The sequence below is a fragment of the Stylophora pistillata genome, chromosome 6 (genome assembly GCF_964205215.1).
Source record: "Stylophora pistillata chromosome 6, jaStyPist1.2, whole genome shotgun sequence".
NCBI classification, from domain to species: Eukaryota; Metazoa; Cnidaria; class Anthozoa; order Scleractinia; family Pocilloporidae; genus Stylophora; species Stylophora pistillata.
Window position 1 is genome coordinate 871,225 of NC_142524.1, and position 15,003 is coordinate 886,227.

A 15,003-nucleotide genomic window follows, 5' to 3' on the forward strand; every position below is an offset into this window, starting at 1 on the left:
GGGAGGTGGTGGTGGGTGGGATGGGGGGGGGGGAAGGGATGATGTTGAGGCTGTGCAAAAATAACAAGTACAATACTAAATTACAAACTCTTGGGGCTGTTTCCTTTGTTTAAACGCTGATGAATCCTTGTTATACTTACCATCTTTCTTATTCAATGGATAGTGCGCTGGACTGATGTGCGGGAGGTCGAGGGTTGGAACCCCGGCCGGGCCAACACTCAAGGTCTTAAAGTAATACCGAAGAATTTACTACCTTTCTATAACATCAAGAAATGGTTAGATATTCTAGTCTTCTCGGATAACTGGTCGAATAAATGGAGGTCGCGTCTCCTGCAGGGTTTGGGGTAGGATATAGGAGAAGTTAATTTCCCATGTACGAGATTACTGTGTGATGGATGTCCTCCCCTGGGGTGGGATGGATGGGTTGGGGTTGGTTTAGGTGGGAGAACCTAGTAGGGGACTACGTGTCCTATTGTTCTCTCGCCTCTACAATGTACAAATCTATAAATACAAATAATACAATACAATACAAATATTCTATTCATTTGTTATCCTCTCTGTAGTATCGCTTCAACCATAATGAATTTTCTCCTTCACTGCACAGATATTAGCCAGTTAATAAATAAAAAAAAAAATTAAACTTTTTTGTTGTGGTGTAATATTAGAACAGAAAATTTCAAAAATTTTAATAAATTGTTGCCACTTAGATCAGTTCTTCTGCCTTGTAAATTTCGCGACTATTTTGCCGATATGGGTTGTAACCCTTGAAATTTTTAAAAAGAAACGAGTTTTAAAAACACTTTTCTCAAAGGTAGGACGTGGAAACTTTGAATGCAACATGACAAGAGAAAATAATGATATCCTTATTTTCTCCTGCTCGTGAGTATTCAGATTCTACCACGATTTATTTCCCGTTCCCTTGATTTACCGATTAATTGTCTTATTTTTTGCCTTCCACACTTTTTCGATCAGTTTTGATGATCACAAACTGCGAATTTGCTTGACTCGTATCTTACTAAGAAAACATCGATCTAAATATATTTCCCAAGAGAGGAAAAATTATTTTGAAAATGGTAGGTTAATATACGCATTAAAATTGGTATTTTTTACTATTATAACTCGCTTCCTATTAAATATTAATTTAGCCTAAAGCCATTTTCTTTCAAATGGTGTAAGCGTTGCGGACGAATCAAAGAATTATGATTTTCTTTATTATGTTATTAAAGTAGATCCACTGATCGCCTGCCGCAAAAATGGCACTCAAAGATTGCATTAAGCAAGTATTTTAATGGTGCCATTAAAAAAAAAAAACATACAATGCTTAAAGGGCCGCGAAAATAACTCTTAAAGCAAAATAGTAAATGAGACAGATTGTGAAATCGTAACAAGAGCTTGTCTGCTGAATAGTGACGTCAGTACTCCTGTGGAGTATTATGGGATGCGGAGGAAAGTTTCATGATTCCAAACACAAACACCACTTCTCAGCGGATAATGCGACATGAATCGGCCTGGCAAAAACAACGGTATATACGCGGCCGAAACGATCCTGAAGCGAAGAGTTCGAGAGGTATTTCGAAGAGACAATATTCTTTGCATTGTTGTAGAGATATTGGTTAAATCCTGCTATTAACAAATCTTTGATTTGCAGGGGAAAGTAGAGTACTTTATCAAATGGAAAGGATATTCACAAAAGTAAGCATCGTGTCGCTCACGTGCATAAATTTGCAGCTTAATATTCCTTCGTGTTAGTAAAGCTGTTGATGGTTTTGCCTTTGAAATCCAATTAGGTACAACACTTGGGAACCAGAGGAGAATGTGTTGGATCCACGATTACTGAGGGCTTTTCGACAACGGCTAACAGCGAGGTACTGTATCGAAAGACTGTTAAAAAATATTTTTACACGTTCAGACTCGCATAATTCTTGTTCGCTTCGAAGCATTCCCGTGTGCAATTTACAATTTTAGAGTAAACCCAAATGTTTCTGCGACCCTGAGCAAACGAAATTCTTTCTCACTTGAAATTTTTATTCTGGTGGCTTCAAAGAATCGCAGGAAACTTTGGATTGGTTTGTTTTAGTGCGAACGAAAGCAATGTTTGATATCATTTGTATCAAAGTAAAACTGAAATTAACTCCGGTGTAGATTTCATTTTTAACATTGAGTCATACTCTTGAGGGTCGCTTTTATTTCATACATTTTAATTTTTTTCTGGCCTTATTAGAAAGGGAAAGTTTAAAGGCAAGAAAAAGAAAATGCTTGTTACCGAGGAAAACGTAAGTATCGAAACCGTTGTTCCTCTTTTTGCTCTGTCGAGTATCTCTAAGGCGAATTTTTTATTTCCTATAATATTGTAATAAGGGATTGTTTTGAAATAGACAACCTTAGGAAAACCATATTTGAATTCTGATAGTTTCTCTTTTCTGTTGAAATACCTCTTACAGTGATAAAAAGATGAGTTTGTTTAAAAAAAAAATATGACCACTGAAATCCTCATCTTTCGATCTGTAAAGCTTTGATAGTTTGAAAATGAACTGAACATTGCTCTTTGTGGTTTCATTTTGTTTCTTTTGACGTTAAATGCTGTCTATGTTTTTGCAACTTACGAATCTAACCATTCGTCCATACCATGAATCTCAAAACAATGTATTTGATAAAACATTTTGGATATTCAAAACTATCGAAAGAGCTCGACAAATGTGTCACAGATCGATCCAAAAGTGAGCTAATGGCCTTATTATTATTTTTTTAAATTCAAATTTAGAAGTGGTTGTCAAACAATTTTCTATTGCATTTTATTTCGCTTAAATAGGCGGTGTTGTCAATTTTCTTTGCGGTAACATTCAGTATCAGATTTTTCGAGTAATTTTGCTAGCAGGTCAAGGGCTGTTAATTTCTGAATTTTTTTATATTCTTGATGAAATTTTTCAATGCTTTCTATTTTTATACGTGAGCTAGTGTTCAAAACTGAAGTTTTTTTCTTGAATTTTCCAGCCGGAAAAGCCAGACACTTCCTCTGCGGTTGTTCAACAGGTCACCAGCGTCAACGATCACGAAAGTGACAGCGAAATTGATGAATGTTCTCGCGAAGTTGATCCACCGCCCGCGAAGCGACGACGGCGTCGGAGAAAACGAAACTTACCAAAGGTTGACGAAGGTAGCGGCGAAGCTGTTCCGTCTCTTGAGGTTGAAACCACAGTCCCTCTCGTTGTAACCGAAGTAGATGAAAAAACTGTCAAGGTTGAAATTACAGAATCCGAAGAGAGATCACCTGACAAGGAGAGTGAAAACAAAATTGCTGAGTCTGATTCAAACATCGAAAAAGCCAACTTGAAAGAAGCTGCACCGCCCACCTCCGATGTGTGTGAATTAGAGTCCAGTCCTTGTAACGCTGGTTGCAGCAGCAGCTTAAAGACAGACAAACTCGAAACTCCATTGCCTGAAAAAGCTTCGGTGATCGAGAGAGAGATTCAATCCAAACCGAGCACCGCCGAAATCCCCACGGTATCCGCCAGCCCCCCGTCTTCATCACGACACGAAGTTCCACCCCCGGCAGCCCCCACGGAAATGAAAAACACCCCGGTGATACCGCGATACTCGCGATTTGAATTTTTAGCCAACAGCATGATAATTACGGATGTTACAACTGAGAGAGGAACAGTAACTGTGAAGGAATGTTCAGCTTATGAGGGGTTTTATGGCCCCGAACCGGACCGATCCGGCTAAAACGAACCCGGGGAATCGAATAAAAGGGAACAAAAAAACAAAAAAAAAATAATAATAAATTAAGAAATGATTTAGTGCGGTTGAGTCATGGCAACTGGAACCGTCGAATAGGACCATCGAAGGATCGAGTTACCCAAAGAGGGAGAGAACTGATTTCGCCGTGTACCAAATTAGAGGTAAAGACAGGGTTCTCGCAGCATGATCGGTGTAAAACTGATCAAAAGTGTGTGTGTGGTTTTTGTTTGTTTTTGTTTTTGTTTTTGTTTTTTTTATCAAATTCATTACGTATCGTCTATTGAGAGTACGAGTTGCCAAGAGTCCACTGTACAAGGAAGGATTCCATGATTAAATGTAGTTAACTATTCCTTTATTTATTCGTTGTGCAGTAAAGCCGTATTTACATTGGAATATGAAGTTGTTGATAATTAAATACGCATCGGAAAGAGATTCTTGTACCGTAGGTAGAAACTTTAAAAAAAAGCAGACGTTTTAATGCGATTAAGCAATAAATTATGATAAGAGAAAAAGGACTTTGTCCCAAGGATATTACCTGGAGATTCCTGACTTGTAAATTATGCTTATTATTAAACAACTCGAAGAGAGCAGAAATTCTGCTGACTGCCGAGCACTTATTCTCTAAAACTTGTTAACCTGTCAAAAATTGTCAAGGAAAAAACCCCACGCCACTTAGTGGAACGTTGTCCTGTTGAAACGTTGAACAAATAAGTGTTGTTTGAAGAACAGGCGCACGATTTGAACGGGCGGCGTGGCTCAGACTGACACGCGCGAGCGAGTGGTCATGCATCCGTCTCGCTCGCTTTCTCCGCTGTGCATGCAGCTACAAAAGAGGAGTTTTTCATTTCTTTTCCGAGAAAAGAAACATTTCCGTGACACCTTTATGTTGAATTTGTTTTGTAATGTCACTATTTTACAACAAAAGGGCTCAAAAAGATATTTTCATTAGTTCGGATCCTAATTATAAAACCCAAAATTGATCAAGGGTCTAGTCTCTCAGATAATGTATCTTCGAAAATTATAAATCTCAAAACTTGGGTGTTGTTTGTTTTGAAATTTCTTCAGTATTCCGGGATTAAAGCCAATAAAAGGGATATTATGGTTAGTTCCTGTCGTGACTTCCTGGCACTTCAAAGGTTTGATTTATGTTTTGAATAATTTTTTTTTAATTTACCCATCTATTGTGCCAATAATAGTATACAAACAAGCAAAGCAGTCGAGATACTAAAATTTAGTTCTTATTAACCGAGCGGGAGGTCTGTAAGGGAGAATCTTGACCGAGGTCGCCAGTACAGCCCGAACGCAGTGAGGTCTGTACGCATCGACCGCGGTTAATAAGATGTTTATTATATGGTGTCTTATATGCCAATTTTTTATATTCTTTGTACCTTTGTTTTCTAGACCTGTCTAGATGCCGGTCTAGATGGGAAAATCTAGACCGCTTTCAATATTGATTTCAGCCAATCAAATTCGTGAATTGGGTAGTTCCCAGTCCTTGTAAGACACAGCCACATAATAAATATTTTTAATAACAATAGACAGGTAAAGGTTAATTTCAAATTGACCATGAAAACTCGTGATTTATGATTCGGCGGATATTTAAGTCTTTGTTTCAAGTTGAGCTTGATTCTGTTCACCCAGTGTTCGAAAGATTTTGGGCTCTTCGCGCAACCATTCACGAGCGGTCGCTGAAATCTTTTGTAAATTGTCATGCAAATGAAATTGGTCACTTTATTTGATTTCAATCTTTTGTGATGACAGTGTAGCCACAACGTTAATTGTTCTTTGCGCCGCCAGGTGGAAATATGGGATTAAAATAAACAACTTTGTGGGCACTTATTGTTTAAGTACAGTGTTTGCGTATGGCTTAATTACAAAAAAAGTACGCGATCAAAACTTGGCATAGTGTAAAATTACGCATCTAGGCCACAAGGCTTCTTGCTTGGTTACAACGTAGTTAGTAGAGGGGGACAGATGGTAATAGAAATCTTTTACGACAATATCTCGTAGACATAATGAGTTTTGCCTTTTTTAGAGGTGAAGACATATTTCCCAGAGGTCAGCTTAAAGTTGCTCCGTATCTACGTAATTATGCGAAGCCATCGGTTCGTCGTGAAGAAGATTCTACCACAGAATACCATGATTTAAATACTGGTTTGGACGGTACCATCCAGGGGCGTTCATTTGGAAAATCTGACAACCTTACTTTGGTCAGTAACCCAGACAACATAAAACCTTCTATAGAGTCAGGGGATGCGAACTTAAGAACACACGAAAATCTACAAAAGGCAGTCACATTTGAAAAGACAGATATGACTAGAGGCCATTTAAATGACTTGCGCCGTTCAATACAAAATCGATTAACGGGCCCTAGTTTTGAAACTTTTGAGCCGCATCCCTTGGCTGGAATGCAGTGTACAGGACAACGAATGAGTTTGGCCGAATCTCAACAAAATCTACCGAAACGAGGTAGTGTGTCTTCCGCAGGAGATGAAACAAAAAAAGCCGCAGACGTTTTTAAGACCGAACAACTGGTTAGCAACGGAGTCAACCAAATAACTTCACACTCTGTCTCTTTGAATAAGCTCTATTCCAGTCTAAAGAGAATGAAATGCCGAAGAAACGAGGTGGGGCAATACGAAGATCTTGCAACGATTTCCATGAACGGTCGTGAATTTGGTCTTAATAAAAGTTATTTCAAAAGAGTCCTCGCCTCAAGCAACGCGAATACCACGCACACACGCGGTGACCAAGAAGAAATATTTTTGCTTCTAGGTGGAAAATCAAAGCCCGTACGCTTTGAAAATAGTCCGGAGGGACTCAATTTGTTGGAAAGGCAGTGGCGCATTGAACTGAAGTCTAGAGACTCTATATTTTATAATTCAGACGAGGAAGGACTGCAACTTTTGCAGAAGTTTAGAGCTCGATTCACAACCAATCTAAGAACAAATTTGCCGGAAAGAAGGACACCAATGTTACCAATACCATGGGCTCGACACGTGGTTCATAAAGGACGAAGTCTGAGCCCAGAGGAAAAAGAGCAGCTAAAAGAAGACGAAAGCGGTCGAAAGCTTTCAATTCACGTTTATCTGCCTAATGCAGGTTGGGATGAACAAGGGAGAAACTCAACACCAACTACTCCAATGTCTAATTCCCTTCCAGATAATGGGTCGCCACTCAACTTGTACCAAACTAAACATCAAAAAAACAGCCCGAAGAAGGGAAAAAATTGAATACAGCGCATTACTTCATTGCTTCTTCCCAGAGGAAGTCTTTGCGTTTAATTTGATTGGCTATTTTACAAGCGAATTCTCATCAGGTTCCAGTACGGCCCGGTTCACTTTGCGCTAATTGTTTGCAACATGTAAATTTTGTTAACACATCCTGTTTGCATTGGGACTCAAAGTGCTGACACAAACACAACAAAAGAATGATTTTCAAATTCTTTTGTCGGAAGGAAAGGTAGATGTATGGTGTAAATTAATCTCAAATGAAATCAAAATCAATTAAATTTCCTGAAGCTGAGTTACTTCATTTTCGTTTGACAAGGCACGCGTGTGAAATGTGTGAGTAGTGTTCTGTTTGACAAGTCCGAAACTTTTCAACGGGATTTTCAAAACAAGAAAAGAAGACTTCTCTCCCTTCTTTCTGAAATGCGAATTAAAACCGGTAAGGGATTTTTCAGAAAGTCACACAAAGAAGGTTTCATCTGTTTATATTTGGCTTTTCTTTCCATGATGATTATTCATCGCCAAGTCGGGGTTGCCAACTACGTCGTCAAGAAGTGAGTTTATACGTAAACCTCCGCTGCTCGCGTGATCTCCCTCACTACCGTGGGGGGAGAGAGTGAGCCGCATGGCGATTCTAAACAACAGCATTTGAAGGAGACTTGTACTCGCGCGACTATGCGCGAAATGTGCGCGCGCTATTACTCAGTCATTTAGACTTGCAGTGATAAGAGGAGAAGCCTTTTCGTTGAACGATCTATGTTATTTTTTCCTCTTTAAATTCTAAGCATTATTTAGGAACCCACTCTGTCAAGTTCCCCTGAAACAAGGCTAGTCGTTTCGTTACGAGCAAGCGCTAGCATGGAGCAGCGGAGAAAATGCGACACCCTCCTTAATTAGAAATCGAATTCCAGACCTTCATTTCTTGCTCAACTCCGACCTTTTGCAAAGAACTCAATCAGTTGACGATGGTGAGCTTGATCAAAAAAAAATCGTAGTTTTTCTTTATATGACGTTAAGAAAAAAAATAAAAGAATTGATGGCCTTTGGATGTTTGCAATCTGAGTTAGTATCGCTGAACGTCTGTTTCAATAAAATGTCAGCTATTTCGCTACAAAAAATTGAAATCTTTTTTTAAACTTTACCAAAGAAGAAAAAGACACACCCACACATACGCATACACACATACGCACACACACACACACACACACACACACACACACACACACACACACACACGCACACACACACACACACACACACACACCGACACCAAAACTTAAAGAAAAACAAAAATCATTCGACGTTTATTTCCGTTGTTGACGAGGGAAAATGATTCTCTACTGATTGTTATTGTCCATTAATAAAATCGAGCCCTCCTCAGACATCTTTCTCCTATCTTTTTCTTTTATTTTCACGGGAGATATTATATACTCGATATAAGCAATTACTGGTGTCTACATCCTTCATTCGGGCTTATTTAGAGAAGTTATATTGATGTCTTTAGCGTCGTAATTTGAAAGACGAAATCGGAAAACGAATTGCTCCTCTAAATCCAGAGAAATCAGGCCTCGCAAAGTTGCCGAAGAAGATATTGCAGCTCGCAAAGGTTTCATAGCCTTCCTCGCTAAAGGGGAAAAACTTTTGTCGATCGTTTTCGTGTTAGACACGTTTATGAGGCCGTTAGCTGTTGTATCGTTGCTTTGTAATGGCGTCTTCTTTGTGTTGATCCGCGGCAGATATTTGGGAAACATTTTGTAGCCTGTGGGCTTCGTTGGGTTCCTTTGAGATGCCATTGCTTTCTTACGAATTTGCCCTTGGAACGCTACTGTTGGTAATGATGGCAAAATAAACGGCCTTTTAAAAGTATTTTTCGTCGTAAAGGTCATTTTATTGTTACAACTCGATCGCTTTTTGTCCTGTTTGCAGTTGTAGAACAATCCTTCTTTAGCCTGAAGTTGTAAAGCTGTCGTGGAAAGCTTTTGGTGAACGTGTTTACAGTTTTGCTGCCGCTTGTTCAACTTCTTCATTGTAATCATAAGCGAAGTGTTGTTCTCGCACTTGACGTGCGAGGATCGATCGCCAACAACAGGAGGTAAAAACAAAACTGGCAGTTCCTGTTTCGTTATTTTTCCTTGCCGGTCTTGCGCCAAGTCTGCCTCTCTATTTCTGATTTTATGGCGTCTTTCCACTTTCCCTGCGTTCATGTTTGTTGATTTGCCGCTGGCAAGTCAGAGTATTATTAACTAAAGCGATTCCCGAAAGCAGATGTCTTTTCTGGGTTGGGAATAAAACAAATTTATAAAATTTGATTGAAAATATTTGCTTTTAAAGCAAACAATGTTGCTCGACTTAACCCTCATAACATTTTAGCTCCATATCCTATTTCGCCTAAAGCTCTCACCGAACTTGAAATAATTAATCAACCCGATAGATGCTTATTGTCTTGAGCGCTTACTTTTACAGTGTTGTTAAAAAAAGTTAACAGCCGAAATGCTGTTGTCTGTGTCGCTACGTGGTCACTTGAAATGTAACGCTAAAAGTATTCTCTTGTTAGATATCTTACACTGATAATTCACATGAAAGTATTATTTATTATCATCATCATCTTAATATCATTAGAATTTTCATTATCATCATTCTTGTTTTATATTTATATCTGCTCTATAATTTTTTTTTGTTGTTCTTGTTGCAGGAATCTCAAGTAAGACATGCGCTTAACCCCCACATATATGCACATGGCTTTTTTAAATTCAGATCGACCAGACCTAAAGTTAAAACCTTTCAAGTTATATTGTTTGCTTTGTGAGTTTGTTTGTTTTGTATTGTTGTCATTCTTTTGGTTTGTTTTTTTCTAGTTTGGTTTTCTTTTTAACGTAGATGACATGAACATGAAAATTTAATAAAAACTGAAGCTTTCAATGTTGTCTACATTTTGAATCACGCACGTGAATTCAGTTTAGATGTAAGTTTTAGCACGCTTAGAAAACACTTTTACATTTAACCCGGAAATTGATCAAAATCGAAGCCTGGCGTGTTAATTGAAACTCCTCATAACGATGTTATCTCAAAAAACCAAGCCCTACTCCATCTTTAATTAACTTCTAGATGCGACCCTCGCACGATCGAGCATAAAATCTACCATCTAATGTAAGAAGTATTATAGTCTAGGTAGGTTAGGGTTAAATTTCTCTGACAATACTTTGAAAGGTTTTCTTTGAATGAGACAGTCTGAGAATAAGTATTATAACATAACCAAAGCAAAGCGCGCGCTCTGATTGGTCAATTTAGCGTCCCCCATTTGCCCATGGGTGTACGCTGCTGACGTGAACAAATGCAAAGACTATTTTTCCGCGCGCGCTTGTTTTTTGTGGCCGCGTAAGATTTGTTAAATAAAAGGGAATTCTTTAGCTACAATGTATCAATGTTATGTTATAAAACAAATGGTAAACATCACAGCGTACACTATTGAGTTATGGATGCACTTGGAAGGTTTGCGAAGCACTCAAGAAGCTAGAGTCCCTCTCGGCTATCGCCTCGAGCGACTCTTACGCTTCTTTCGTGCTTAGCAACCTCCCACGTGCATCCATAACTCAATAGTGTACGCTGTGGTGTTTACCATTTGTTAAATAGCATCGTAAATTGTGGTAAAAGTGAGGTCGTTTGTGTCAGTTGGGTTTCAAAATTTCAGTGCCAAATTGTAGCAATTCACAAAATCAACGAATTTAGCTCTATCGGCGACTCTAATTATATTTACGCTAAAGATATGGGAAATATTCTGCTTATATACTCAATGACTGAATAACAGGCTGTAACTACCTAACTACTAAAACCAAAACGCTAATTTGGCGCTGATAAACTTAGTCAAAAGCTATGGCTTCGATGAGGGTGGTAATGCATGGATCGTAAACTAACGTACGTTCAAATAAAGACTGATTTTGTCAGCAAAGCTCTAATTTCGAAGACACATAGGAACGTTTCACTCACCTTGAATTTTTTAAACGCATCTGTCTCAGTGGCAAATCAAAAATCTTTGTATGTACATTTGGAATCGTGTTCTTGTTCGCAATTTAAATTTGCAACTGTAAACTGCTCAGCAGGGGGACACTAATTCTGCTGGTAGGTTGAATTTCGATACCTGTACATTGAGGTACGTTCTGTGCCGTTAATAAAGGTATTGACAACATTGTTGTTCTGTTTTACCACAATTTAACGAAAATAGCGCAAAGGTAGACGCTCATTGGTTCCCATCAATGACAAAATGTTTACGTCGATCTCAATGTTAAGCTCCCTTGTCGAGATGTGTCAAGATGAGGTATTCAGTTTTCCTAGTTAACGAGTTTAGGGGATTACTTAATTTGTGAATTCGCGAATAATCGTGGAAGGTTCAACTTTTTCCTCAAGTCTTTAAGCCCTCAGTGTGTAAAATCAGGACCTCGTGGGAGCCAAAAACACGAAAGTTTATCAGTGAAAGAGAATAAAGGATTTAATTACCTAAAAATCCCACCTTTCTCACGCGTGGGCGACAGTGGTGTAACGGTTATCATGGCGGCTTCCCAAGCCGTTGACCCGGGTTCGACTCCCGGCTGTCGCACTCGAGCTCAGTTTCATTTTATTCTCGAGTGAAGTACTTTTTGCATTCCTTTTTAAGAATTACTACAAGTACATTTGGAATTTTTATATATCTTTTTTTCAATTTTCCTCTAAAAGTTACTGTGTTGGTCGCAAAAAGAAAGGCCCACGATCCTCCCCGACCGCTCTTTAAAAAATGCCGTGAAAGGCTGGGTAGGAAATATGGCGGACGCAGCTGATCGTTTCGAGTTAGAAAGCTACCTTATAAAAAAGGTACAAAACTACGCTAGATTCACACTGATTCTCATTAGATCGGTTTTTTTAATTTCAATCTCTTGAAAATTATTCTAGGCCCCGCCAAAAGCATTCTACATTCCGAACTTCATTTCAGAAGACGAGGAAAAGTTTCTTTTGGATCAGGTGAGAATATTGAAAAATTTAAACTTTTGTTCTCTCCCTTATGGGGATGGCGGATGTTCTGATTTTTACTCCGCTGTGGTGAGGCCAATCCCTAACAGTGGTGACCTTTGCTTTTGTTTTCTTTGCTTTTTTGAGAACAAGAATTCGAATCATTCTTCATTATGAAGCTCAAAACATTTTTAAAAGGACCAACCAAAAACAAAATAAATAAACAAATGAATAAGTAAACAAATAAATACATAACAATTAAGGCAAGAAAATTTTGAATTTATTCTTTCGTTGATTAGATAAATGGTGCTCCTAAGCCAAAATGGACCAAGCTGTCTGGAAGAAGACTTCAAAACTGGGGTGAGCAGACATAATCTGTCTCAGGATCTATCATTATCAATCCTTTGAAATTGTCCTAACTACCGGCAGGTACAAAAAGCAGGTCACAGGTCACAGGTCACAATTGTATATTATTTGTTCATGTATATTATATGTTCATTTCTGATGACCGGAAATGGAACACTATAATGCAATGCCTTTGCTCTATCCGGTGTATAACTCTTTAATTGTGACCTGTTAATTGTGACCTGTGACCTGTAACCTGTGACCTGCTTTTTGTACCTGCCACCTAACTACAGTCAATTTGTGAATAATCTTAAGGTTCCATATAGGTTTTGTTAATTGAATTAGTTTTGTTGAAAGAAAATTTGGACAACGACAAGGAACATTGTAAATTTCAATTATCTTTTTTCATGCAGTTTCAGAATATAATAAATAGGTTGACCTTTGTTTGATTTTCGTTTTCCTTCGATTTAATCATGATTTATGAGAAAAAATTCAAAGCAAAAAAAAAATGACAGTTATACTTGAAAAATGTTAAACCAACAAGCAACTTGAAACAATACAGCTATGCAGAATAGATATGAATGATAAACTGATGTTTTTATTTGGAATTTTTTTTAGGTGGTCTGCCTCACCCAAAGGTAAACAATAAAAACTATAATTTCAGTAGTTTTTATTAAATTCTGTGTAAATATTGTGACTCCGTTTGTGTGACTGAAACAAAAAATGATCCTGTTTTTCAAAAGTTCTAATGAAAATGATGCCCAGCATTATTAATAAATAATAATCCTCTAATTGATATCTTTCTTCTTCCTTATTATTTTATATTGTAATTAGGGGAAATCCTGTTTTGGTCACCCATGGAACTTTAAGGGTTAAAATGTCATTACGAATTCCAACAATAACAACAACGAAAAAAACTTTATTTGCACCCTAAATTAAATTAAATTTACATCACAAAAAAGTAATAAAACAAATAAAATAAAGTGCATGGCTGCCCAAAATAACCACCAGGCTAATAAGTGCATGGCTGTCCAAAACAACCACCAGGCTAATAATTCCAACTGAACCACTTTCTGTTATACAATTTTTGCAAGTTTTGAAAATTCTGTGGCATGTTGAATTTACAGTGATATCCCCTTGTAACTGTTTTCTTCCTTCATCTTTCTGTTTGATAATGTAGGAATTTTATGATATTGTAGGGGGCTAGTGGGTCAGTCTTGAATTTGCTGAATCTCCAATTGTTTTCCTTCTTTTTTCCTACAGGGAATGGTCCCAGAAAAACTGCCGAGGGTATGTAATTGATCTCACCTTACCTTGATTAAAATTGAATTATATCCAGATATTAATTTTTCTCTGCTTAACTTTTGCTAATACTTGATTATCACAATTTCAGTGGCTGGAAAAACATACAACTCAAGTTGGATCCCTGTCAGTTTTTAACACTGTCACTCCAAATCATGTTCTAGTGAATGAGTATGAACCTGGTCAAGGCATTATGGTAAGGTTTTAAATGATATTTATAAAGCTATCGTTTAATTAATCACAGACTGAAATTCTAAAATCAACTCGTCAAGTAGTTTTCACCCTCTTTACTGTTTTTCTGTCTTTCAGCCTCACGAAGATGGTCCATTGTTCTACCCAGTGGTGTCAACAATAAATCTTGGATCTCACACCTTTTTGGATTTTTACCATCCTTTGAATAAGAGGGAAGAGAATACAGAGGTTGGGGCTAGCTTTAGATAATAGTGAAGATAAGGAATAATAACAAACAAATCAAGTAACCACTAAGTTACTTGGGTGGTGGGGTTTTAAATTAGCAGATACCATGGATCTCCTATGCAGGATGGTGGGGTTATTGCTTTTACCACCTACAGTGGATCTCCTGTGTAGGGGTGGGTGGGTTTATATCAGGTACCATGATCTCATGTGCAGTCAGGGGGCTGGATTATAGCAGATACCTTGTGTTATGAGGTAGGAAGAGGGGCTATAATGAGAGACCAATTTGGGCTCAAAGTCTGAAAGTGAGTCCCTTTATTGCTGAGTCAATGATTTTGACCATTTGACCCTTATAGTATGCCAGTCATTGCATAAAGACGAATTTATTATTTTTTACCTTCAGGAGAACTCTTCATCATTAACACTGGATGAACGTTATTTTATGTCACTTTTATTGGAGCCCAGAAGCCTCTTCATCTTGACAGAAGACCTCTATCACAATTACTTGCATGGTATTGCAGAGAGAACTTATGATGTTGTCACAGATAAGGTGGCTAATCTAGATGCCTGTAAAAATACTATACTTGGGGACACTTTACAACGAACTACAAGAATTTCACTTACCATTAGAAATGTGCCGAAGATTCTTAAATTCAAGATTAATCTGGGAAGATAACGAGAGCTATTATGGAATTAAATTCTGTATGTTTGTCGATCATGAATGATTTACATGAACATATCCAAGAGGATTACGCTATGTCTCGACTCTTTCAGCTCTCGGTTCAGCTGAATTTCAATGAGACGATAAGCAACTAGTATGAGTCTGCATGAATATTAGAATGACTGGAAATCTGTAAAAACTGTCATGACAAACATTATGAAAACAAAGATAATGGGGAGTACGAAAAAACTGTTAAGTATAATTATAATGATAACTGTTAAAAAAGTAAACTAGTAAATTTAAGTTAATTTTTTAAATTATTTCTAGCCATTTGAT

At 37.8% G+C, this 15,003-nt stretch overlaps 4 protein-coding genes and 1 non-coding gene across 5 annotated transcripts; 4 read left to right on the plus strand and 1 right to left on the minus strand.

The window, feature by feature from the left end:
* Positions 1-1,429: 1,429 nt before the first annotated feature.
* On the plus strand, positions 1,430-3,772 carry LOC111342836 (uncharacterized). Its single transcript, XM_022949957.2, has 5 exons — positions 1,430-1,567; positions 1,649-1,692; positions 1,788-1,865; positions 2,222-2,273; positions 2,992-3,772. Exons 1-5 carry the CDS (start codon positions 1,499-1,501, stop codon positions 3,721-3,723), a joined length of 975 nt encoding a protein of 324 aa, XP_022805692.2. The 5' UTR covers positions 1,430-1,498; the 3' UTR covers positions 3,724-3,772.
* Positions 3,773-5,630: 1,858 nt separating this feature from the next.
* On the plus strand, positions 5,631-7,104 carry LOC111342833 (uncharacterized). The gene has a single exon (XM_022949953.2). The coding sequence runs from the start codon at positions 5,754-5,756 to the stop codon at positions 6,969-6,971; it is 1,218 nt and encodes a 405-aa protein (XP_022805688.1). The 5' UTR covers positions 5,631-5,753; the 3' UTR covers positions 6,972-7,104.
* Positions 7,105-8,244: 1,140 nt separating this feature from the next.
* LOC111342819 (uncharacterized) lies at positions 8,245-11,028 on the minus strand. Its single transcript, XM_022949939.2, has 2 exons — positions 10,953-11,028; positions 8,245-9,242 (listed from the first exon to the last, which is right to left on the minus strand). Exon 2 carries the CDS (start codon positions 9,170-9,172, stop codon positions 8,432-8,434), a length of 741 nt encoding a protein of 246 aa, XP_022805674.2. The 5' UTR covers positions 9,173-9,242; positions 10,953-11,028; the 3' UTR covers positions 8,245-8,431.
* A 459-nt stretch (positions 11,029-11,487) lies between these two features.
* Positions 11,488-11,559, plus strand: Trnag-ccc (transfer RNA glycine (anticodon CCC)). Its single transcript has one exon. It is a non-coding gene; the product is annotated as a tRNA-Gly (tRNA).
* A 102-nt stretch (positions 11,560-11,661) lies between these two features.
* On the plus strand, positions 11,662-15,002 carry LOC111342831 (putative RNA/DNA demethylase ALKBH6). Its single transcript, XM_022949952.2, has 8 exons — positions 11,662-11,810; positions 11,889-11,957; positions 12,245-12,305; positions 12,909-12,928; positions 13,554-13,580; positions 13,684-13,788; positions 13,902-14,012; positions 14,410-15,002. Exons 1-8 carry the CDS (start codon positions 11,760-11,762, stop codon positions 14,680-14,682), a joined length of 717 nt encoding a protein of 238 aa, XP_022805687.1. The 5' UTR covers positions 11,662-11,759; the 3' UTR covers positions 14,683-15,002.
* Position 15,003: the final 1 nt, after the last annotated feature.